The sequence below is a fragment of the Actinia tenebrosa genome, unplaced genomic scaffold (genome assembly GCF_029948245.1).
Source record: "Actinia tenebrosa isolate PJP-AT-01 unplaced genomic scaffold, QUT_ActTen_1.0 PGA_scaffold0__85_contigs__length_37466705, whole genome shotgun sequence".
Taxonomy (NCBI): Eukaryota; Metazoa; Cnidaria; class Anthozoa; order Actiniaria; family Actiniidae; genus Actinia; species Actinia tenebrosa.
This window is the reverse complement of record NW_028292569.1, coordinates 28,280,947-28,306,466: the sequence shown is the minus strand read 5'-3', so window position 1 is coordinate 28,306,466 and position 25,520 is coordinate 28,280,947. Positions and strand designations below refer to the sequence as shown.

General features: G+C 40.7%; 1 protein-coding gene across 1 annotated transcript in view; it reads right to left on the bottom strand.

Annotated features, from left to right (window-relative positions):
- Window positions 1–525: 525 nt before the first annotated feature.
- Window positions 526–25,520, bottom strand: part of LOC116307138 (integrator complex subunit 1) — a 39,328-nt gene continuing 14,333 nt past the window's right edge. Inside the window, exons 19-50 of the mRNA XM_089038889.1 lie at window positions 24,967–25,091; window positions 24,178–24,475; window positions 22,877–23,506; window positions 21,787–21,913; window positions 21,111–21,269; window positions 20,788–20,860; window positions 19,454–19,527; window positions 18,317–18,418; window positions 17,869–17,959; window positions 16,903–16,951; window positions 16,528–16,605; window positions 16,007–16,093; window positions 15,196–15,294; window positions 14,433–14,511; window positions 13,805–13,879; window positions 13,358–13,489; window positions 12,596–12,896; window positions 10,871–11,029; window positions 10,510–10,621; window positions 10,082–10,193; window positions 9,559–9,634; window positions 8,906–9,028; window positions 8,394–8,523; window positions 7,534–7,667; window positions 7,120–7,264; window positions 6,525–6,578; window positions 6,226–6,353; window positions 5,355–5,575; window positions 4,040–4,110; window positions 1,661–1,752; window positions 1,383–1,492; window positions 526–750 (exon numbers count right to left, since the gene is read on the bottom strand). Of these exons, the coding sequence (XP_088895015.1) occupies window positions 635–750; window positions 1,383–1,492; window positions 1,661–1,752; window positions 4,040–4,110; window positions 5,355–5,575; window positions 6,226–6,353; window positions 6,525–6,578; window positions 7,120–7,264; window positions 7,534–7,667; window positions 8,394–8,523; window positions 8,906–9,028; window positions 9,559–9,634; window positions 10,082–10,193; window positions 10,510–10,621; window positions 10,871–11,029; window positions 12,596–12,896; window positions 13,358–13,489; window positions 13,805–13,879; window positions 14,433–14,511; window positions 15,196–15,294; window positions 16,007–16,093; window positions 16,528–16,605; window positions 16,903–16,951; window positions 17,869–17,959; window positions 18,317–18,418; window positions 19,454–19,527; window positions 20,788–20,860; window positions 21,111–21,269; window positions 21,787–21,913; window positions 22,877–23,506; window positions 24,178–24,475; window positions 24,967–25,091 (4,362 nt within the window). The 3' untranslated portion in view covers window positions 526–634. The remainder of the gene's footprint in view (window positions 751–1,382; window positions 1,493–1,660; window positions 1,753–4,039; window positions 4,111–5,354; window positions 5,576–6,225; window positions 6,354–6,524; window positions 6,579–7,119; window positions 7,265–7,533; window positions 7,668–8,393; window positions 8,524–8,905; window positions 9,029–9,558; window positions 9,635–10,081; window positions 10,194–10,509; window positions 10,622–10,870; window positions 11,030–12,595; window positions 12,897–13,357; window positions 13,490–13,804; window positions 13,880–14,432; window positions 14,512–15,195; window positions 15,295–16,006; window positions 16,094–16,527; window positions 16,606–16,902; window positions 16,952–17,868; window positions 17,960–18,316; window positions 18,419–19,453; window positions 19,528–20,787; window positions 20,861–21,110; window positions 21,270–21,786; window positions 21,914–22,876; window positions 23,507–24,177; window positions 24,476–24,966; window positions 25,092–25,520) is intronic.

Sequence of the window (25,520 nt, the reverse complement as noted above, 5' to 3'; positions counted from 1 at the left end):
CGAGACGAATTAGGTCTATTATCGAAATTCTCTCGATTATACTTCGAATATGGAACGAAAATGGAGAACCTGGAGAAAACCCTTTGGATCAAGGAAGAGACGCAGAGGAGGACCCAGGGCTATCCCAAGTGCCTTTGGGAGATTATTATTGTTGTCTTTGGTTTCAACCCGTTTGTTATCTCACTCACGATGCATGATGGGATAACCCTCGATCCTCCTCTGGGAGAGAACTAACAAACTCTACTCACGTCACATGTAATGCCGAGTCCAGGAATGAAACCCGAGACCCTAGAGGTGAGAGGTGAGTGCACTACCGCTGAGCTACCCTTGAATCCCTTAGTGCAAAACAAAAAACAAAACAAAAAACAAACAAACAAAACAAAACAAAACAAAACAAAACAAACAATACAAAACAAAACGAAAACGAAAACACAAAACAAGACAAAACAAAGCAAAGCAAAGCAAAACAAAACAAAACAGAACAAAAAACAAAAAACAAAAGAAAAGAAAAGAAAAAAACCCGAAATGACAGTTAAAATATGGTTTGCGATATGAAATAATATATATTTTTCCAAAGCACAACGAACAAAATCTGCCTACATAAGGAAACTACTTGCTGACAGAAATAGTTATCTCAACATTTAAATTCCAGATTCATTAGTTGTATACTTCTAGTAAGTGAACCTACGACATCATTCCTATCGAATACAGCAATGCAGAATAACTTCTGGAGAAGCTGGCTGGAGTATTCTGGACAAAGAAATAAAGAATAATATTTCTCAAAACGGCCTTCTGCAGGTGAGAGACCTTATCTAAATATCAAATTACCGCTGTGTTCTTTGATTACAGACTCATTTACTCAGGGTTAGCCTCGTATCAGTGTCTAAATATTCACAAATACCAACGGTAAAGTAAAGAATGCACAACTTCAACAATACAGACACTTTGAAATTCCACGGACCTTCACGGGAATACATGGATATTCTGCACAAAATCGAGTCTAACCCTGAGCAACAGAGAACTCGTAACTGGAGTGTTCAACATATAGACTAAATAATAGAGAAACTCAAACAATCAAATAAAAACGAAAAACAAACAAACGAGATTAAGACTGCAAGCAAGATAGTTAGAAAGAAGTAGCGAACGAACGAACAAACGAACGCACACACGAACGCACGAACGAACGAACGAACGAACGAACGAACGAACGAACGAACGAACGAAGAACGAACCAACGAACAAACGAACGAACGAACGAACGAACCAACCAACGAGCGAACGAAGGAACCAACGAACCAACGAACCAACGAACCAACGAACCAGCGAAGGAAGGAAGGAACGAACGAACGAACGAACGAACCAACGAGTAAAGCCATACATACCACTACAGAGAAGAATAAATTCTGGAAGAAACTTGGCAGCCGTGGATGAAACATCGGGGTTGGACGAACCCAAACACTCCATGTATGAATCAATGAACTTATTTGCATCACTGGAAAATAAGACAATCACTGTAAGTCTTGATGTTGTCTAAGGTGCCTGTGTGTCTCAGTCAGTCAGATAGTTACTGTCAGTCTTACATCACTTACCGTGGGTGCTGTCTAAGGTGTCTGTGTGTATCAGTCAGTCACAAAGTTACTGTCAGTCTTACATCACTTACCGTGGGTGCTGTCTAAGGTGTCTCTGTATCAACGTGTGTGCTTTAGTCCGTAGATTACACTCATTATTAGCCATTAGGCGAACCAACTCAGTCTAGAAAAAAAGAGTGCACAAATAAGTCACTTTTATGAATTTTTCTTTCATTTGCACGTTACGTCATCGCCGCCATGTTAGTTGTAGCTAACAAAAAATAATACCACCAAGTTTTGGAAACCCTGAAACAACCTCTGGGCTGATCTAAATTAGGGCATGGCTAACTCACAGATAGAACCCTGAAACAAACTCTGGGCTGATCTAAGTCAGGGCATGGCTAACTCACAGATTGAACCCTGAAACAACCTCTGGGCTGATCTAAGTCAGGGCATGGCTAACTCACAGATCAAACCCTAAAACAACCTCTGGGCTGATCTAAGTCAGGGCATGGCTAACTCACAGATCGAACCCTGAAACAACCTCTGGGCTGATCTAAGTCGGGGCATGGCTAACTCACAGATTGAACCCTAAAACAACCTCTGGGCTGATCTAAGTAAGGGCATGGCTAACTCACAGATAGAACCCTGAAACAACCTCTGGGCTGATCTAAGTCAGGGCATGGCTAACTCACAGATCTAACCCTGAAACAACCTTTGTGCTGATCTAAGTCAGGGCATGGCTAACTCACAGATTGAACCCTGAAACAACCTCTGGGCTGATCTAAGTCAGGGCATGGCTAACTCACAGATAGAACCCTGAAACAACCTCTGGGCTGATCTAAGTCAGGGCACGACTAACTCACAGATTGAACCCTGAAACAACCTCTGGGCTGATCTAAGTCAGGGCACGACTAACTCACAGATCAAACCCTGAAACAGCCTCTGGGCTGATCTAAGTCAAGGCACGACTAACTCACAGATCAAACCCTGAAACAACCTCTGGGCTGATCTAAGTCAGGGCAAGGCTAACTCACAGATCAAACCCTGAAACAGCCTCTGGGCTGATCTAAGTCAGGGCATGGCTAACTCACAGATTGAACCCTGAAACAACCTCTGGGCTGATCTAAGTCAGGGCACGGCTATCTCACAGATCAAACCCTGAAACAACCTCTGGGCTGATCTAAATTAGGGCATGGCTAACTCACAGATAGAACCCTGAAACAAACTCTGGGCTGATCTAAGTCAGGGCATGGCTAACTCACAGATTGAACCCTGAAACAACCTCTGGGCTGATCTAAGTCAGGGCATGGCTAACTCACAGATCAAACCCTAAAACAACCTCTGGGCTGATCTAAGTCAGGGCATGGCTAACTCACAGATCGAACCCTGAAACAACCTCTGGGCTGATCTAAGTCGGGGCATGGCTAACTCACAGATTGAACCCTAAAACAACCTCTGGGCTGATCTAAGTCAGGGCATGGCTAACTCACAGATAGAACCCTGAAACAACCTCTGGGCTGATCTAAGTCAGGGCATGGCTAACTCACAGATCTAACCCTGAAACAACCTTTGTGCTGATCTAAGTCAGGGCATGGCTAACTCACAGATTGAACCCTGAAACAACCTCTGGGCTGATCTAAGTCAGGGCATGGCTAACTCACAGATAGAACCCTGAAACAACCTCTGGGCTGATCTAAGTCAGGGCACGACTAACTCACAGATTCAACCCTGAAACAACCTCTGGGCTGATCTAAGTCAGGGCACGACTAACTCACAGATCAAACCCTGAAACAGCCTCTGGGCTGATCTAAGTCAAGGCACGACTAACTCACAGATACAACCCTGAAACAACCTCTGGGCTGATCAAAGTCAGGGCACGGCTAACTCACAGATCAAACCCTGAAACAGCCTCTGGGCTGATCTAAGTCAGGGCATGGCTAACTCACAGATTGAAACCTGAAACAACCTCTGGGCTGATCTAAGTCAGGGCACGGCTATCTCACAGATCAAACCCTGAAACAGCCTCTGGGCTGATCTAAGTCAGGGCATGGCTAACTCACAGATAAAACCCTGAAACAACCTCTGGGCTGATCAAAGTCAGGGCACGGCTAACTCACAGATAGAACCCTGAAACAACCTCTGGGCTGATCAAAGTCAGGGCACGGCTAACTCACAGATAGAACCCTGAAACAACCTCTGGGCTGATCAAAGTCAGGGCAAGGCTAACTCACAGATTGAACCCTGAAACAACCTCTGGACTGATCTAAGTCAGGGCATGGCTAACTCACAGATTCAACCCTAAAACAACATCGGGGCTGATCAAAGTAATAACACGGCTAACTAACAAAAGGAATTGGAATTTAGCTTAGTAGGTTTTACAGAGGGAGGAAAACCAGAGAACTCAGAGAAAAAAAATCAATAGCCTGAGAGCCATGTAGGGGTATGGCAGACATTGTAAAGATACTTACTGTAAAGTGCTGTAGTATATCTACTCTTCTTTTAGATGTCTCATCAAGATCGACAAGTGCCTTAAGAATGTCTACATTTTGGGAATAAAAATGTGAAACGTTTTAAATTTGTATACTTTTTATAAAGCGTTTTCACGTGACGTCACAGCGGCCATCTTGTTGTACCAAAACAATACATGTTCTATCACAGGCAGCCCAAACAAGGTTCCTGTGTATGGTTTATAAGGGAATGTATGGGAGTTATGATAAAGTTATGAAAATAAAATGTTTCACTCAACGATTTGCTTCAAAACATGTTGCAGTCGTTGCTTTTACTTTGTTCAGTCTTCTGGCAACTATTTAGGTAGAGAAGAGCGGATTTTGAAAAAAACCATTAAACGGCCTCAAATCGCGCTGAAACGTCGCCAGGAGGCTGAACAAAGTAAAAGCAACAACTGCAGCAAGTTTTGAGGCAAATTGTTGAGTGAAACATTTTATTTTCATGACCTTAATCATAACTCCCATACATTCCCTTATAAACCATACACAGGAACCTTGTTTGGGCTGCCTGTGGCTCTATCCTGCGGGAATTGAACTCTATTTTTAGGCAAAAACTGTGCAGGAAGAAACGCTCTGTTGCTGGGTTTCACTCAGCTGATAAAAGTCTTTGAATCTCATCATCTGCTCCAAATGATGGTCAAACACTGACCACCATGTGGTGTCAGTCAGAAAGAATTCTATTGCTGGGTTTCACTCAGCTGATAAAAGTCTTTGAATCTCATTATCTGCTCCAAATGATGGTCAAACACTGACCACCATGTGCTGTCAACCAGAAAGAATTCTATTACTGGGTTTCACTCAGCTGATAAAAGTCTTTGAATCTCATCATCTGCTCCAAATGATGGTTAAGCACTGACTACCGTGTGCTGTCAGACAGAAAGAATTCTATTGCTGGGTTTCAATCAGCTGATAAAAGTCTTTGAATCTCATCATCTGCTCCAAATGATGGTTAAACACTGACCACCATGTGCTGTCAACCAGAAAGAATTCTATTGCTGGGTTTCAATCAGCTGATAAAAGTCTTTGAATCTCATCATCTGCTCCAAATGATGGTTAAACACTGACCACCATGTGCTGTCAGCCAGACAGAATTGCTGGGTTTCACTCAGCTGATAAAAGTCTTTGAATCTCATTATCTGCTCCAAATGCTGTCAGACAGAAAGAATCCTATTGAAAACTGCGATTCAGCTGATGAACATTCCGCACGAGACAGGAAATGACGTCAAGTGAAACCATAACAATAGGGATTCTCGTCCTGATTCCTTGTCGTGCTTACCTTGTGAGGGTTTCCATGGAGACAGCTGCTGAACTGCTGGCGCCAGTTGCGCAGGCGTCCATGTCGAGATTTCCAGCGGCATAATCATTGTACGAAACTTAGACGAGCCTGCAGGTAACGATACAGCGGTACTCGACATTGGAGCAGATGCTTTTGGAACCGATAGAGCACTGACCAAACACTTGAGAGATGGCAGGTCAGGAAAATCATACAACAAATCGCTGAAAGAAAAATGGTAGGAATTGCAAAGAATATAGATCTGAAAACTTGAAGTACTGTAGCTGTGTAAAGAATAGAATCAGCTTGTTCAGTTGTCAAGTTTTAAGGAGAGAGAAAAACCGGAGAAAAATCCTTGAATCAAGAGAGTGACCTTACAAGCTCTGCTCACATGTGATATCGAATCTAGGAATGGACCTAATCCACTCGGGGGTAATGGTTTTCCTATTTCAGACCACGTGCTAATCTCTAGAGAATAAGATTCTTTGATTGAGTCGTATCCATATTCATGTGTCTTTCCATGAGCAGCCGTTAAACCGTCGAGGGCCACGAGTTTATTAGTATTGTAAACTATTTAGAGTTTACCCTCTGCAAAGGAAGTTTCACTCTATTTAAACAAAGAAATAATACTCTAGGGAATGGCGTGTGGTCTGAAATGGCAAAACAGTGGATTAGGTTTATTAAGCGGCTTAAACCAAAGACCACAGAGATAGGAGACGAGTGTAACACTAATTCAACATACGATAGTAGATTAGAGTATCGGTTCTCTCCTGTGCTTCGATTGTTTTTTTCTTTTTCCTTCGTGAATAACAGCAGCTAGGTGAGCGATACCTTGCACCGAATAGATCGTTCTGCCCCTGGATAACGTACTTACTTGAGTAAGGCAGATTTGCTTTGCAGTAGAGCCAAGGATTTTTCAGGTTTATTTGTACAGTAATGATATAAGAACTCGGTAAACTTGGAAAGGACACTGGCAACCTCTTTGAACCCCAAACAAGGCGACTGTAAAATAATAATACTAATAGGTAAACAATGAAAAGAGAGAGACAGACAGACAGACAGACACTGACAGACAGACAGACAGACACTGACAGACAGACAGACAGACAGACCGACAGACGGATAGACAGACAGGTAGACAGAAATAAAAAAAAACAAAATGGCGGATTTTACCTGAACGAGTTCGAAGTAAACAAACAATGTCTCCTCAAGCCCATCTTCGATACACTAGAACAAAAACATGAAGAAAATCAAACTCCATCATTAATTATAAAATGACTGTTATAAATCTCGCGTTTTGATTGGTTGGGAGCGTGTGCTCTATGAGAGCACACAGCACACGCGCGCACATTCAGTTGCGTCACTCCTATCTAAAATAACGGTTATTGTAATTTATATTTTATAAAAGAAATTAAAAAAAGCTTGCTTGCTGTGCTGTGTGGAGTTATGAAGCATTTGGGCATTGGCAGAACACTCGAGAAGTGTCGAGACTTTTCTTAACACTTCTTTCGTGTTCTGTCAATCCCCGCGTGCTTTATAACTGCGCACAGCACGCGCGCGAAATTTCTATTTCTTTATATATACTACCGAGTATTATTATGCTCATTAATAACTCATGAGTAAAACACAATAGTTTTAGATCTTTGATATAAAACAGCAAGTAATATTGAAGCAAAGGTAACCCAGTTCAGAAAATCTCGCTACGCATCGTTCACTTTATTTCTGAGCGGGGCTACCTGTGGCAGAATAAAAGCGCCATTCATTATACCTTGTCTTCAATAAACACGTGGGGTCGAACAAGATCTAGAATCCCCAACACGTGAGAGAAGAGAAGAAGATGCTGCTGATTGGAGAATTCTTTTGACGTCAGATGAACACGACCTCGTAACAGGCAGGCGATCATTGGTAAATGTCTGAAAGAAAGAAAAAAAGAAAAAAAAATTATAAACAAACACAGGGAGCCTAAGTCAGGTATTTGCATTGACAGTTCTGAAAAACGAGTGAGCGGTTGTGGCGTACCATCGCAGGTCAAGGGGTCGAAAACTGGGATTATATGATGTAAAAAAAGAAGAAAAATACAATTAAATTACAGCAAGTTTTACGCCAAGATCCCACTTTTTGACCCCTTGAGCATGCGCTTAGAGCACTTGCGCGAAACTCTTGATGCATGTATAAGACATACCGTAAAAGTAGCATGGGATGTGTTGCTGCAATACTTCTGCACAGCAGACTCGAACTGTTGGCGCTTTCTTCGTATTCTCGACCAGGTTTGCAGTCAGCCAGGATAGTAAGCACTCGATGACACAGAGCATCCAGCTAGAAACGTATTATCAAAAAAGGGTCAAACAGAAGGAACGAGAGAAAAGTAGAGGCAGACAGACAGACAGACAGACAGACAGACGGACAGAAAGAGGGAGAAAGATAGGAAGTTTTTTTGGTAAAATTGTTAATCGCTAATCGTTGTTTTCTACGCTTCTCTAGCATTCTCTCAGCATCCCGCGTGTGTAGATCAGAGTATCTAAAACGGAAAACTGTTTTATATTGCTGTCGCGATAATATAGAATGTTGGCGGACGTCAATCAAAGTGTTTCCATGACATTGTAATAATAATAATAATAATAATAATAATAATAATAATAATTATTATTATTATTATTATAATGATAATACTAATAATGATAATAATAAAACGATAATAATAATAATAGTAATAATAATAATAATAATAAACTTAATCTTTATAGAGGAAGCCTAGATCACAAAGTGGTTTTCACTAGGGTCCTAACAGAAAGAATTACAAAATATATTACTAAAATAGATATTAATACATATAAATAAATACATAATTCCTTGTAATTCCTAAATATGATATATACAGTATTAAGTTATAATATCACAGCAATAATCCTAAGAAAAAGAAAAATAAAACGCAATGTTTTCAAGGGCATGTGCCTATGGAATGTAATACAAACACTTTTAGGATTGAAATCTTTTTTGGGGAGCTCTGTAATATCACCGTGTCTGTCTGTCCACTTGACGTACCTGACAGTGAGTGGCCTTCGTAAATACACCTGATGTAAACAGAGACTTATGATCTTGGAGCCACACGACTACACGAGGATGAGCCAGGTATATATGGGCAAGACACTGACTCTTCAACCAGGATGGCCATCTAGGAATAAACAAGCTAGTATATTAGTATGGACATAACCATGGAAGATGATGCTGATAAAGGGTACCATATGATGGTGTTGATGATGATGATGATGGTATTGTTGAAGATGAATGATGATATTAGAAGTGTTGATGATGGTGATGACGATGGTGATGATGATGGTAGTGTTGATGATGAATGATGATGATAGAAGTGCTGATGATCGTGGTGATGATGATGATAATGGTAGTGTTGGTGATGGTGATGATGAATGATCATCGTAGTGCTGATGATGGTGATGATGATGGTGATGATGATGATGGTGATGATGATGATGGTGTAGACCCTTACTCATAATTCATATTAGTCACTCATTGAAGTAAATATATCATTAGAATACCTTGTGGTCTTGATGAGGTAATCCACAGTCGCCTTAAGATGGCTGTCATTGCCATGACAACACAGCAGTAAAAGAGGCATTCGGTGTCTTATGACGTCTGCTATAAGCTCATTTGCCTCGAGACTGAAGCAGAAAAAAAATATTAATATACAGCTATTTCATAAAAGGCTGATAAAGTTTTGTTGCATGTTGTACACCGGAAATTCAAGATAGGCGATGTGAATGTAATTAGCGAAAGGTAATAAATTAATAAATTAATAGAAGAATAGAAGACATGGACGCCATGTTGGTTGACACGACAAAAGACACCAAGACCAAATTTTTCTCAAAGTCAACCAAAATGGCGGCTATGACATCGCCTTCACACCTCTTAAAGACATCATAATTTGTAGAATGTGCGGCTTAGCCTTGAATCCAGTGAATGCTTGTATTTTTACTCTAGTTTGTGCCTTTTTTTGCTATTTAAAAAGTGAGGCTAAGCCAGCAGATTCTATAAAATTCTGTAAAATTAAGGTATTGAAGTTTGTGCCTTCCAAAAATATGGGCTCTCGAAACTTTCTCAAAATATTTCGCAACAAAACCTTCACCAACCTTTTTTGAAATAGCTGTATGTAAGCAAAAGACCGTTAAAAATTTAAATCTTATCCACTTACTTTAGAGAAGCCATGACAGCTGATCCATCCTGGTTAGATTGACTGTTATATTTATCAAAATCCTCAAACGCAACACCTAACAAATGCATATCGATATATTAGTAAATAAACATGCTTTCTCGTGACAGAAATAAAAAGACGAGCGCGCGTTTTGGCGGGAAAGTTCCCGCCAAATCCACAGTAATCCCATCAGTATAAGATTTAGAAAAATACGTTAACGTCATTTACACGCGTGTGCGATTCAAAAGGCGCCAAAACTTGTCGATTGTTAACAAGTATTATGAGCCACACTCACCTTGCGTATCCGGGCCGATCCAAACGCGTGTAAATGACATCAACGTGTTTGATTGACGGCAGTCTATTTCAAAGTGCACGTTGCGTTTTTTGTCTGGGGTGGCCGCGTAGCAATGCAAATGGCGGTAATATTTTTTCAAACAGAAATCCTTTGATGCTGTTGTTGTTATTTCATTATATTTTCGTTTACGATAGCGTCTTGTTTGTCGTTATTTTTTGGGCAAAATACCTTTCTTTCGGCACAAGTTCCGTATCACAGCATCTGCCTCTGCTAGTACAAGCCGCGTGACGTGACATGCCTGTGTCGGCGTGACAGATAGTACAGGGTCTTCGTATTCAGCCTGGAATAACGCAAAACGAAGCGATTACTAAACATACAATATAGGGACAGACTTACGAAAAAATATTATATAGACCATGCGCGTTCCAAATTACTTATGTGTTCCTTGATTACAGACTCATTTACCAGGGTAAGCCTCGTATGAGTGTCTAAATATTCACAAATACCAACGGTAAAGTAAAGAAAGTACAACTTCAACAATACAGACACTTTGGAATTCCATGGATATTCATTGGAACTCATGCATATTCTGGACATAATCGAGGCTAACCCTGAACAACAGAGAATTCCTGGAGTATTCCATAATCGTGTCTTACCGTTTCGGATGTGTTTGTGCCAACAGCGGTGGACTTCTGCTCTCTTCCCTGCCAGAGCCGAGGAATGTGAAAACAGGTCCATACAAAGTCCAGAGCAGCACCTGGGTTGATCCTGAATACAGGAATACAAGGGATGGGAATAAGTGGATGGAAGGAGTTATGGGATGGGATTTGACAAATGGAAGAATGTGTGACTGGCTGGAATGTGAAAACAGGTCCATACAAAGTCCAGAGCAGCACCAGGGTTGATCCTAAATACCAAATACAATGTATGCTAAGTCATGGGATTAAGTGGATGGAAGGAGTAATGGGATAGGATGGGAAAGGATGGGATATATGAATAAATGGACGGATAAAATACCTATTGCTCTGCTCGTGTTGCGCAAGCAACCAGTCCAAACAATCTTGCAAACACGAATAGTTGGAATTATGAGCTAGCGATGCCAGTAGGTAGGCATTAGCGGAACGTTTCTCAGTACAGGTAAGTGAGCCTTCTTCGTTACTCATCTGTGGTCTGTCACTGCAAGATAACAACTTAAAATCAAATGCTAGGTTTCAATAGCTTAGGGAGGTATTTGAACCACACATATCTGCACCAAATGGTGTTCAAACACTGAACACCACGTGCTGTCAACCAGAAAGAATTCTATTGCTGGGTTTCAATCAGCTGATAAAAGTCTTTGAATCTCATTATCTGCTCCAAATGATGGTCAAACACTGACCACCATGTGCTGTCAACCAGAAAGAATTCTATTGCTGGGTTTCACTCAGCTGATAAAAGTCTTTGAATCTCATTATCTGCTCCAAATGATGGTCAAACACTGACCACCATGTGCTGTCAACCAGAAAGAATTCTATTGCTGGGTTTCAATCAGCTGATAAAAGTCTTTGAATCTCATTATCTGCTCCAAATGATGGTCAAATACTGACCACCATGTGCTGTCAACCAGAAAGAATTCTATTGCTGGGTTTCACTCAGCTGATAAAAGTCTTTGAATCTCATTATCTGCTGCAAATGATGGTCAAACACTGACTACCATGTGCTGTCAGCCAGAAAGAATTCTATTGCTGGGTTTCACTCAGCTGATAAAAGTCTTTGAATCTCATTATCTGCTCCAAATGGTGGTCAAACACCGACTACCATGTGCTGTTAACCAGAAAGAATTCTATTGCTGGGTTTCACTCAGCTGATAAAAGTCTTTGAATCTCATTATCTGCTGCAAATGGTGGTCAAACACTGACCACCATGTGCTGTCAACCAGAAAGAATTCTATTGCTGGGTTTCACTCAGCTGATAAAAGTCTTTGAATCTCATTATCTGCTGCAAATGGTGGTCAAACACTGACCAACATGTGCTGTCAACCAGAAAGAATTCTATTGCTGGGTTTCAATCAGCTGATAAAAGTCTTTGAATCTCATTATCTGCTGCAAATGATGGTCAAACACTGACTACCATGTGCTGTCAGCCAGAAAGAATTCTATTGCTGGGTTTCAATCAGCTGATAAAAGTCTTTGAATCTCATTATCTGCTCCAAATGATGGTCAAACACTGACCACCATGTGCTGTCAACCAGAAAGAATTGCTGGGTTTCAATCAGCTGATAAAAGTCTTTGAATCTCATTATCTGCTCCAAATGATGGTCAAACACTGACCACCATGTGCTGTCAGTCAGAAAGAATTGCTGGGTTTCACTCAGCTGATAAAAGTCTTTGAATCTCATTATCTGCTCCAAATGATGGTCAAACACTGACCACCATGTGCTGTCAACCAGAAAGAATTGCTGGGTTTCAATCAGCTGATAAAAGTCTTTGAATCTCATTATCTGCTCCAAATGGTGGTCAAACTTTGACAAACTTCGGACTGCATGAGACAGGAAATGACGTGAAGTGAAAGCCAGCAATAATGAAATAGAATACGCGCAAGCGTGCAGTTACAAAGCACGTGGAGATGCGAGATGAGAATGCGAGAGAACTGTTAGGAGAAGCATCGCGTATAGCGTATTGATTCGTGAAAATATTAAGACCTTTGTAATTCTCTTCGCAAAGGATTCTGGTAGTTGTAGTAGCTTTTATTCCATTATCTTACCTGAACAAGAGCTGTCTCTGAACTAATGGATGAACATTAACTATCTCAGGATCAACAGTTTCCAGCCAATCCACAAACAATCCTTTACTAAGATCATACGCCGACCTATCCTCGCCATGTGGATCGCAAGACAACAAGGTCGTGAGGATCTCCACGCATGTCTTAAGCGGGAGAGACTGCTTAGAATTCCATGGTGAGTCTGCGTGCTCATGTCGAGTCTTTTGAAAAATCATTAGGCTAAATAGAGCTTTACACACATCGTCTAGTAACTGAGGATTGCTTGACTTGACTTTCATGCAAGCTGTTAAGACATGTAAAGATAGACATCATTATGGGTAAGTGTTCGTGTTTCGTACGAAATGCCTCAAACCAAGAGAGCATAAATAAGAGAGGGATACTTCTTAATAACGCGCGCGTCACGCGAATTCCCGGTCGAGCTACTTTTGGTACAATACAATACAATACAATACAACCATGCAAGCTGTAAAGACATGAAAAGATAGACATCCTTATGCGTAAGATATCGTGGTTCGTCCGAAATGCCTCAAACCAAGAGAGCATAAATAAGAGAGGGAAACTTCTTAATAACGCGCGCGCCATGTAAATTCCCAGTTGAGATATTTTTGGTAACCAGATGCAGTATAAAATTTGTCTTTGTCATCAAATTCGTCTGAGAAGCGCATGCATGACGTCATGCCGAACAGCGAAGATATATAAGGCAATACAATAATCATATAATTCAATTCCACTCGAATGTCATACCTTTAACAGCTATATCTTTATCAATACGTTCAGCTCGGGTTCCCGGTATTCTTGCAGCTTCAATAAGCTTTCTTATTTGTGTTTCATCAACACTACCCTCATTCTGGGCGATTTCTTTTAAGATGTTAGTCACTGGGGAAAATGGAAAATATAACGAAAAATAATCAAGACTACACGGTCACGACTACATTTGGTGATCTGCCCAAAAGACCTCTTTTATACACTGGCCAAAAAAGATCACCAACAACGATCTTTGGTTAAGAACAAAGCAAATACCAGTGGAAGATGAAATCGGGAGAAGAAGATGGCGATGGCTGGGACATACACTACGCAAACCAGCATCAAATACCACCAGACAATCCCTGCTATGGAATCCCCAGGGGAGAAGGAAAAGAGGACGGCCAAAACGTCCTGACTTTGAATTACGTAATTTATTATATACATTACCGGATTTTTTTACATCTGTCTCTGTGATTCCAAGCTGTTTCTTGTACTGTTGTAGCATGCATGATAGCGGACCAGCTACAGGTAAAAAGAAAACATTTAAAAAAACCCATGGCTTCATCTCAAACTTAGAATATGGTATAAGGAATCAAGAGGTGGCGTAGCGGTAATGTAATCCCACCTGGGGTCTTGGATTTGATTCATGGTCTATGCATCATCACATGTGAGAGAAGAGTTTGTGAGAAGAGTGTTTTTGTAAGATTTATCGGGTTTTCCTCCCTTCGCAAACCCCAACAAGTTAAATAATAGACCTCGGCTAGGGCGTAATGTTTTCCCATGTCAGACCACGTGTCATTCCTTTATGAATAAGATTCTTTGTTTGAGTTTTATCCATGGATTCATGGCTTCTCATGTGCAACCGTTACACAAAGAAATGATACTCTAGGGAATGACACGTGGTCTGGAATAGGAAAGCGTTACGCCCGACCCGAGGAGGTCTATTCGATCTTTAAGTAAACTGTGTCTTGACTTAGACCAACCCAGAAGTCTTTTCAGGGTTTGATCTGTTAGATATCAGTGCCCTGAATTTTCAGCTCGGAGGTTGTTGCCCTTACTTAGATCCGCCTCTTACCTTTAGAACATCTCGAAGACAATTTTTGGATGAGTTCTGTGAAACTAGAGGTTGCTTTTGAATGTCGTTTGAGAGCATTCTGTGAGACAAAAGAGCAAAAGGAGAGCAATTAACTGATTGAACCAAAAGCCTCTAAACTTGGTTACAAAAAAAACAGCAAAGTGATGAGGGTGGAGTGGTTCCTTAGCCAGAGACGTAGCTATAGAGTACCAGAGTTGTAAGTGGGTGTTTAGATGAGTGTTCGAGTGGGTGTTTGGGTGTTTGGGTGGGTGTTTGGTTGAGTGTTTGGTTGGGTGTTTGGGTGGGTGTTTGGGTGGGTGTTTGGGTGGGTGTTTGGGTGGGTGTTTGGTTGGGTTTTTGGGCGGGTGTTTTTGGGTGGGTGTTTGGGTGGGCGTTTGGGAGGATGTTTGGGAGGGTGTTTGGTTGGGTGTTTGGTTGGGTTTTTGGGTGGGTGTTTGGGTGGGTGTTTGGGAGGGTGTTTGGTTGGGTTTTTGGGTGGGTGTTTGGGAGGGTGTTTGGTTGGGTGTTTGGGTGGGTGTTTGGGTGGGTGTTTGGGTGGGTGTTTGGGAGGGTGTTTGGTTGGGTTTTTTGGTGGATGTTTGGGCAGATGTTTGGGTAGATGTTTGGGTGGGTGTTTGGGGGTGGAGTATGGGGTATTGCTTTGGTTATAATAAGGCCATGGGCCGGACGCCTTAAAAAATAATTTCATCACTCCAACGCTCTGAAACATTTTTGAATTAAGATATTTGCATACTTTACGTACCTGTCTAGACATCAGTAACCTCAAAACTGCACAAAAGAAGTTTGACTCTTTGTACATCGCATCCATCACATCATCATTGCACTCCGATGAATCCAACGACTGAAAAATGAAAAAAAAAATTAGGGACCGTTCATTTTTTCTGGTGTAATTTTGTCAATTGTAAGTAAAAACATGAATGTCCCCTTCCCAACTGGATTTTTTTCGTGGCCCACTATCAAAACTGGATAATATCTTAAATAAATTTTTTATTTAGCAAATTATTTAAATGTTACATTTTTAAGAGCCCCCCTCCCCCCCAGCTAAATCCCACGAGCTTCCCCCTCCCCCCCCCCCCCACCCATGCCTGTAAGTAATGAATGGTCCCATAGGCACCGCCAACACTACATCCTCGATTGATATATATATATATATTAGACTTAAGATACGGAGAAAGAGTGCAACAGTGCGCGCAATATTTTAGGCAATGTTGCTGACAGAAGTAGGATTGTTGTAGGAGCGCTGTATATTGACCTCTACCATGTGACGTCAAAGCAGCTCAATTTGGAGAACAAACAATAATTTCAATTTCCTGAGAATTGGAAACCCATTGTTAGGTACTCGAAATTGAGCTGCATGCCGACGTGCTGCAAGGAGTATATTACATATTATACATAGAATTAATGATGGGTAATTAAACTGAGTAGTGTACAATTTGGTCTGGAATGTTATCGTCTGACAACGTAGCAGGATTGCAACTTTTTAATCCCGAGTATGATTTCAGTCGACATTGATTCCATTGCTGAGGTAGATACCTCTCTTGCTGAAATCTTACCTTAAGTAAGGATTTCATCAAATTGTCCGACAAAGTGCATTCTGGGATTTCTCCTTTATTTGCCTGGATTACTTCAGCTGTTAATTGCTACAAGACAACATTTGATTGGATGGTGAGGGATAACGTTTATAAGATACAGATCCACTACAATAATGGTCACGATGAGTCGAAAGGAGTGAAGTCTAGCCAAGTCACGTTACGTTACGTACAGTCATGTCAAGTCATTTTAAGGGTCACATAAAGTCGCTACATCAAGTCATGTCAAGGGTCGCATCAAGTCCTGTCAAGGATCATATGAAGTCACGTTACGTCAAGCCATGTCAAGGGTCACATCAAGTCACGCTACATCAAGTCATGTCAAGGGTCACATCAAGTCACGCTACATCAAGTCATGTCAAGTCACGTTACGTCAAGTCATGTCAAGTCGCGTCAATTCAGGGTAATCAGGTTAGTCACATCGAGTCAAGTCGCGTCATTCACGTCAAGTTAAGCTTGATTGTTGATTTTGCGGAATCACTCACCCCTTTCATTTCGTTTTCTAATTGTTTCGTATCTTCATTATCTTCAATATCTGCAGCTCCGACGTTCAATCCCAGAATCTACATCAAGCAACAATTACCACAAAAAACGAAATGTTATCCATAATTTACGCATAGAGAGTGCCCTTAAAGTACTACCATGTAAAAACTTCACATATTGATAATATATCTTGATTACAAGCAAGCTCCACGAGCTCAAGGTGGTGTAATGTATTTACTTCTTTCAAAGTGGTCTTGAGACAAATAGAAAATACAAAACAAAAAATACAAAACAAAACAAAAACAAAACAAAACAACAAAAACAAAACAACAACAACAACAACAAAAAAACAACAATAAGTTATTAAAGATACTAACTTTAGATAACGTGTTTTCAACTTGTTTTCTTGAAATGCTCTCATCAGTTCTGAAGACGAAGAATATTCTTATGTAATCAAACCAAAAAACATAACCAGAAATATACACCTATTTCAAAAAACCTTGTCCGTCCGAGATCTGAGAGGGGCTATATAAGGCTGAATTCTCGACTTTCACATCCCCATAATACTTTGCGTCTTTGGGGGCTTACCAGAGGGTAAAAACCCACTTATTTTGCTGAAGGCTGATCAGACAATGTTGACAATACCTTGTTTGGTATCCAAAGATAAAATGAAGAAGTAAAAAACAAAAAAAGATCGAAGCTTGAAGACGTTTAAGGTAAATTTTCAACATTTTTTCGTAAGTCAATACATTTTCTGTTAAGACCAAAACTCTTGATGATCTGTACACGCAAAAATAACTTGGAATAAACTGATAATCAGTATTGTACAGATAAAAGCAGGTATAGTATAAATGCAATTAAGAAACCTTTCAATTTGGGACAGTTTTTTGATTGGTTACCCCAAAAAGACGCAAGGCATTATGGGGATGCGAAAGTCGAGAATAGAATTTTTGTACTAGAATGTTTTCTGGCTAAAATACGAAAAATCACATTCCTAACTCAAAGGTCATGCTTCATATTCCAATCTTAAAGTAAACTACGTTGTTCGCTGTGAATATATTAAATTTTGCAGCTTCCTACTCGGTCTAAGATTTCAAATCTCCGACAACGTTTTTTTGAAATAGAGGTTTTGCATCATCACGTGACGGCAGCCATGTTAGATGGCAGGAACAATACAATCGTTTTACATGAGAAAGAATTCAATTCCCAAGAGCAAAGGAATTCTATTGTTCTGCAATCAAACCACAGGTAGCCCAAGTCGTATTATGGGCGCAGGCACGTGATGGTGCAAAGTCACCTCTATAGGTGTATATAACCAAACAAATCTTTTGAGTGGTACTCACTGCATAGGATCGTCGGGTTGTGTTACTCTTGGTTCGGGAAGATTGACGATGAGAGGACTAAGACGACCCTCAGTTGCCATTAATGAAGACTCTAGAAATACGACAAAGAAATTCAGATTTCACTAAAACTTTGTTGTTGCTGCTGTTGTTGTTGCTGCTGTTGTTGTTGCTTTTGCTGTAGTCAATGCTATTGTTGCTGTTGCTGCTGCTGTAGTTAATGCTGTTGCTGTTGTTGCTGCTGCTGTAGTCAATTCTATTGCTGCTGTTGCTGTTGTTGCTGCTGCTGTTGTTGCTGCTGTTGCTGCTGCTGTTGTTGCTGTTGCTACTGTTGTTTCTGCTGCTGCTGCTGTTGTTGCTGTCGTTGTTGTTGCTGCTATTGCTGTTGTTGTTGTTACAGATGGCGAGTTACTTGGTAGGTTATTTCGCAGGCGTGGCGCAGTATTCTTACCATTTGATTTATTGATCGGTTCCTCAGACAGCAAGGTGCAGAATATATCTCCTCCTTCAGCCCCTCTGTGCTGCTGGACCTCCACTAATTGAAGCATGTATCCTAGGGAATAAACAAACAGCTTGAAGTATAATAGAGGAAATACAAAACAAACGCCACAAATTCCATCGAGAACATGAGTGATTTCTTTTGTATTTCCATGTTAGGATCTTATGCACAATACTTTTTAGAATGGTGCATTTACGAAGAAAATAGAAAACGCGCGCGCGTGCTGTGTGTAATTATAAAGCACGCGGGGATGGCCAGGACACGAGCGAAATGTTAGGAAAAGCACGACGCGTAACGGAGTGCTTCTCGACACTTCTCGAGTGTTCTGTCAATCCCCAAGTGCTATATAACTCCACACATAAGAGCACAGCAAGCAAGTTTTTTTATTTCTTTTTAAAATACAAATTATAAAAACCGTTACTATGAATAGGAATGACGCCACTGAAAGTGCGCGAGCATGCTGTGTGCTCTCATAAAGCACGCGCTCTCAAACAACCAGAACGCGACATTTATAACAGTTATTTTATAAAGAGCATTAAAATATTTTAACCCAACTTGCTAAATTAGAATCCAATCTAGATCAGCCCAGAGTTTGTTTCAGGGTTGGATATGTGAGTTAGCCGTGCCCTGACTTAGATCAGCCCAGAGGTTGTTTCAGGGTTCAATCTGTGAGTTAGCCATGCCCTGACTTAGATCAGCCCAGAGGTTGTTTCAGGGTTTGATCTGTGAGTTAGCCGTGCCCTGACTTAGATCAGCCCAGAGGTTGTTTCAGGGTTCAATCTGTGAGTTAGCCATGCCCTGACTTAGATCAGCCCAGAGGTTGTTTCAGGGTTTGATCTGTGAGTTAGCCGTGCCCTGACTTAGATCAGCCCAGAGGTTGTTTCAGGGTTCAATCTGTGAGTTAGCCATGCCCTGACTTAGATCAGCCCAGAGGTTGTTTCAGGGTTTGATCTGTGAGTTAGCAATGCCCTGACTTACATCAGCCGAGATATTGTTTTGTCTATAAAATGGCCGTTTCAAGTTTTTGGAATAGCTTCAATTCTGGTCCACTGCAAGTTAGCATACTGTGATATACACGTGTTACAGTACCTTTGTCAAGAACAGCTTCATCGAGGCTCAAGGCATCATGTTGTGCAGCCACGTCAAGCTGCTGTAGTAGTTTACTAAAAAATAAAAAAAATATATAAAATTTATGAGGTCCAAAATAAAGCTCAAATTCAGCAGCAGCCAAGTAGTCAACTACTTTGTTTTCTTGATTTGGCTGGAAAGACAGTGATTTAAAGGGGCACTTGGATGAAAACGCCCCAATTTTTGAAAGTTCGAATAATTGAAGAATTTGAAAATAATACGACTCAGTTATGACTATGAAAACCAGATTAGTGAAAATGTTAGCCTGGGGGCCACTTAAAGATGAGTAATTTTGGCTCAAAAGCGAAAAGACCAATAGGGTTGAGCAAATGACGTCATTTACTCACAATTTAGATGCTGAATAAAATTGACAATTTTTATCCGCCACTTTTGACTGTGAAGAAGATATGTTGCTTGGCTACTATCTGGGCCATATAGATAAGTATAACCAAGTTTCAAGTCATTTCTAATGTTCATCGATTTTCATCCTAGTGCTTCTTTAATAAACATTGTGATTAAAGTTTTCGGTCATAATAAAACATCTACACAAAATACTCGTTTCTAATTGGCTGGTTTGTTATGATTTTTCCCTTAATTCTTTGTAATCAATTAATTGCACACATCCGGGTACTTTGTACATGGTGTTTTGGTTTCAAATGAAAAGATTGAGCATTTTTTTTACTTCAGAAACTCGTATTTTATCTAAATGTATTATTAAAAGGAAATACCACCCTTGTTTTCAGAGATTTAATAGGGCACTTCCATAAAATGCTTGTGGTATTTTTTATCAATTCTCCTAAAACGGTGGTATAGCTTTACAAAAATATAGCTAGTGAAACCTGCCAATAACCTAGTGATAAGTCTATCGTAGAGAAAACAAAATTTAAGACGTAAGCTTGGTCAAGGAAGACAGCTACGTATCACTTCAAAGGTAACCGACCCACTCCAAGGGCGGATCCTGGGGGAGGGGCGGGGGAGTCATGAACCCCCTGTCATTCCTGAGGTCAAATGGGCTTCCTGTGGTAAAATGCGATTGGGATTCCTTTGCCCACAAAATTTACCCCTGAGACCCCCCCTTCAAAAAAACCCTGGATCCGCCCTTGCACTCGCTTCAGACTACAAGTCATCCCTTTATTATTTATTAAGTTTAGACGAAAAGCTTGAAGAGATTAGTGTAATATAACTGAAAAATATATGTGATAACAAATATTATTCTCAGGGGAATGATAACTGGGCTTGCAACTATTTTCTATACTTCCACATATGTTTAATGATATTCATTTGGTATTGCTTACCTCATGCTGTACACAGGGATCCCAAAGGACTGTGCAAACAAAACCAGCTGCGATGGAATTAAATCGGAAATCGCTGGGGGAAAATATATATAAATAACAGTTAATATTCATAACTTAAAATGAAAATCATCGAATTAATACCACTTTCTGAAGTCTCAATGACTTTACAGGGACGTGGGAGCATAATTTTTATTGGGGGGAGGGGTGGTTAAATGAAAATTGAAAAGACAGCCAACTGTTTTGTCCCCCAGAGTTTTGTCCCAATGCAAGGGGTCTATAAGATCAGAAATATGCAATTTTATATTGCACCACTGGTCAAATACCTGTATCAACTACCCTCTGTGTACCAGCTCTTATCATACGAAGTCTCAGCCATTCAGGCAGAAGCACGGCCTCTTCACCTGTATCTGTTAAGAATACTTTAACGTGTCCATTCTCGGGACACCAGGTATCTAGTAGGCCGTTGTAGGTACTAGGATCATCTGTAGAAACAGAGAGAAAATAATTATATGAGCCAAGGGCTTATGTATCACCAGTTGATTTGAAATGGTGACGTAGAAGTGACGTCACTGCAAAACTGAGGTGTCATAGACCAAATTCAAAACTCGCACCGATGTGAGGCTTAAGTTGTGAACGAAGGGATCTGGCGTGATTCGTGACTTTTGAATCACGCCAGATTACTTTGAGTCACGCCATATCCCTAAACTAAACTAAACTAAACTAAACTAAACTAAACTAAACTAAACTAAACTAAACTAAACTACGCTACGCTACACTACACTACACTACACTACACTACACTACACTACACTACACTACACTCCCTCAGACTACCAGCGCTCCTTATTAGGGGTATTTAAAGCTACATGTGAGTTGAGGATTGTGTGCATAGAATATTGAAAGTAGTGGTAGTGTGTGTGTGAGCGAAAAGTGTCCCCAATTAGTGCGAAAGCACTAGAACGACTAGACACTTAAAACAAAGACATTTATTTCCATTACCTTGTGGTTCTGGCCATGTTAGTAGTAAGATCGATGCTTGGATGACCAAGGCGTGTAGTGTTGCTGCTTTGCCTCCATGTATTGTGTCTTTTGACCACTGCACAAACAACTGGACTTGATTGTTATCCTGTGAACGAATGGAAATTATGATTTAAGGCTGCGTTCATAATGTATGGCAGGGGGTGGGGGTGGGGTGGGGGGGGGGGGGGCAGGTGAAATCGAGGGGGATCGGGAACATTTTGGTAGGAAAAAGGGGGGGATGGGTAAATTTTATCAGAAAAAAGGGGGGATGCACAATTTTTGGAAGAAGCTACAAGCCTTGCTTAGGGGGATCGTTTTTTTTTTTGCATGACTTTAAGGGAGGGTGTTAAGAATTATTCCGGACATTTCAAATTTTCACCTGCCCCCACCCCGCACCCCCACTGCTATATATTATGAACGCAGCGTAATAGAGTACCGAAGTGTGACGTAATGACAACGAATTTTCTGGTGACAAACAAACCAATATGGCGGACTTGTCGAAAACTGCTCTCGCGTCCTTTATCAATGATGAACAAATAAACGAAAAAAAATATGATAAGAAATAAAAAAGAAAAAGAAATCTCACGAGGAGGGAAATTGAGAGTACCCGTCCGGAGAAAACCTTTGTAGGAAGAGAGAAAGAAGAGCAAAACAATTATTTTTTAAGATTGAAAACTTGACTTCAAAGAATGGTTGACAACTAAATCCTCTGCTTAATACTATAGTGTATTATTTAGTCTTTCCCACTTTTAAATGGGCTGTATCAAACAAATTCTATTCAAATATGGCGAGTATATAAGAATCGAATAAGAAGAGATAACTAGCTAAAAACTAGTGTGAGCTGCGTCGGTGTTTCTAATGAAACAGTAATGATAAAAGGGTAAATTATACACCGTGAAAAGGTGAATAAACTTACTGACGTTTCGGACGCTAGTCCTTCGTCGGAGTAAAAGAAAAAGAGGCGGTAGAAGAATCGAATACGCGACCCCTAAGACTTACAGTGGTGAAGAATGAATGTTGTAGTCTTGTTTTACAACAAGACAAATCAAGTGTATTTGTTCATACTTACTTCAAAGAAAGAACTCTCTTGAGCTTCAATAGCGTGTTGTACAGCTCGTTCATACATTCTCAGTAAAGCTTGGAATGTCTCTTCCGCAGCAGGCGAATCTCCGAGCATTTGGTGAAAAATAGTAGGCCTCTCGATGACCAACTGAGAGATCTCCAGCAACGCGTCGGCAAAATCACTGTCAGCTGGGCTTCCTGTGTGCTCCGAAAGAAACACCAAGTACGCTTGAAGTCGCTGAAGGACGATTTCTACTTGACAGCACTGTCTTAGTGCAAAACAACAAATTGGTCTGACCGTTTCAAAGTGGGGTAACCTCGGTAAGTTAACAAGCAGCCACTTCAACGAGCTCTTCAATGTGCTTGCCGAAGTGCTTTCTGGGAAGGACATCTCCTCGAACATCGCCAACATGGAAACGTCATCGGAGAAACTGACCAATGAGACTTCGTCCTCTTTTGATGCGGTGCTTTGTGAAAGGACCAATTCAAGGCCCTTGGCTGCAGCGTTTCTTTCTTTGGTTATACTTGATGATAATCGTCGCATGAAGTACTCAATCACTTCGACTGTAGAATCAGCATCTGCTGAAGGTCCTGTCAACAGCCAACGAAGGCGTGACAACACGTGCTTTTGGTTATTCTGTAATCGAAAACAAACAGATCTCTTTAGCGCAATGTTTTCCTATTCAGACCACGTGTCATTCCTCGGAGAACAAAATTCTCGTTTAATAGACCACTTGCATGTGTCGTCAAAGGAGCTTAATTTGGAGGAAATTTAATATGCTGAGACTATTGCAAACCTATTGCTACGTGCTGCGAAGGGGTTTATTAAAGTTGTACCCATATTTCAGACCACGTATCGCTATCTAGAGAATATTAGATTATTTGTTTGAGTCGAATCCATATTCATGTGTCTTCTCATGCGCAACCGTTAAACAAAGTAGCGATGCTCCAGGGAATGACACGTGGTCTGAAATGGGAAACTTGTAAAATGGTTTATAGGAAGTGACCTCTTTACCTTGGGCACATTGTTTTCCCATTTCAGACCACGTGTCATTCTCTTGAGAATAAGATTCTTCGTTTGAATTGTATCCGTATTCAAATATCTTCTCATGCAAAACCATTAAAAAAGAAATAATATTCTAGGGATTGACACGTGGTCTGAAATGAAATCCATATTCATGTGTCTTCTCATGCACAACCGTCAAGCAAAAAATAATACTCAAGAGAATGAAACTGAAATTGGAAAGGGTCTACCACTTTTTTTTTTTTTTTTTTTTTGATCTAGAATTCGTAAATTCGTTATTTTACCATCTTCTTTTCCTGGCCTTCCTTAGTGGAGACGGGTTGATCCAGGTTATCTGCAGCTGGTTGCTCCATCAATAAGAACTCACACAGACACTGAACAGGCAGGACGTCTAAAGACCCTTCAGATGACTGGACCAGTTCAGCTAGCCACGGCATGCTCTGTGACGTGCCTTGTCTCTGGATGATGTCCAGTAAGAAATCTGGTGATCGATTGCGGCACAGCTTTTGACCAAGTTTGAGGGCCTTGTTGGTTTTCTTGAGCTCGTCCAGAAACGACTGTGGAGGACGCCTGGCAGGGCCCCTGATGATAAAGTAATAATTATAGAATCATTAAAAAAAACAGTAATATGAGTGTTATAATACTTGAAATGTTTGACTCTTACTTCATTGAGGGGACCAAAAATTGTCGTCATTTGAGTATATTGTGTAGTCAGTAAATTTCTCGTATCAGTTTTCGTATAACAGTGAAAAGCTCAGTGCCGTACATGTGCCTTGCCCGTGACAGTGAAGTCTTCTAGAATTTTAATTAGCTGATTGTTTTGTCGCGCAATGTGACTTTGCGTTACCGTGTACGCGCCTTTTTTATGCCGTGTTCTAGACATCTGATTGGTCGAAGAGTAAATTTTCGCGCGATGTGATCGGGCTGGCGTATGCCTTGTCGTGTCACAACCGTGTTGGTGCCGTGAGCTTTTCACAGTCATACGAAAATTGCTCCATGAAAATGTATACGAACAGTGTAGCATATCTATTCAAACTAGTTTTAAATCCTTTTTTTTTCTTAGAGGTACTTACACAGGGTCCATAGATATCAGCTGACTTAACAACAAACTGTTTTGTTCTGTGATAGCCACACCCGTTGTGGCAGCAGCAAGATGAGATTCGAACTGTAAGATTTCTTCTTTCTCGATCTGAACCAACTGAAATTTTTGAATAAAACAAGAAGATTTACGGAGATTGTTGTCATGTTTTGACATTTGGTACTGACTTACAGCACATAAACGGTATGTCATGACGTAAAACTCAAATGGCTTTCCATAGGAATGAACATGCTTACATCAGGTACGTACGACAAGCCGTGACAGTGAAAAGGTTTACCATAAGAATGGTTATCGTATGAGTGGGAAACATACGGTTCTGACTTACAGCACGTACACGGTACGACATGCCGTAACATTTAAATGGCTTCCCATAAGAATGGTTATCGTATGAGTGGGAAACATACGGTACTGACTTACAGCACGTACACGGTACGACATGCCGTAACATTTAAATGGCTTCCCATAAGAATGGTTATCGTATGAGTGGGAAACATACGGTACTGACTTACAGCACGTACACGGTACGAC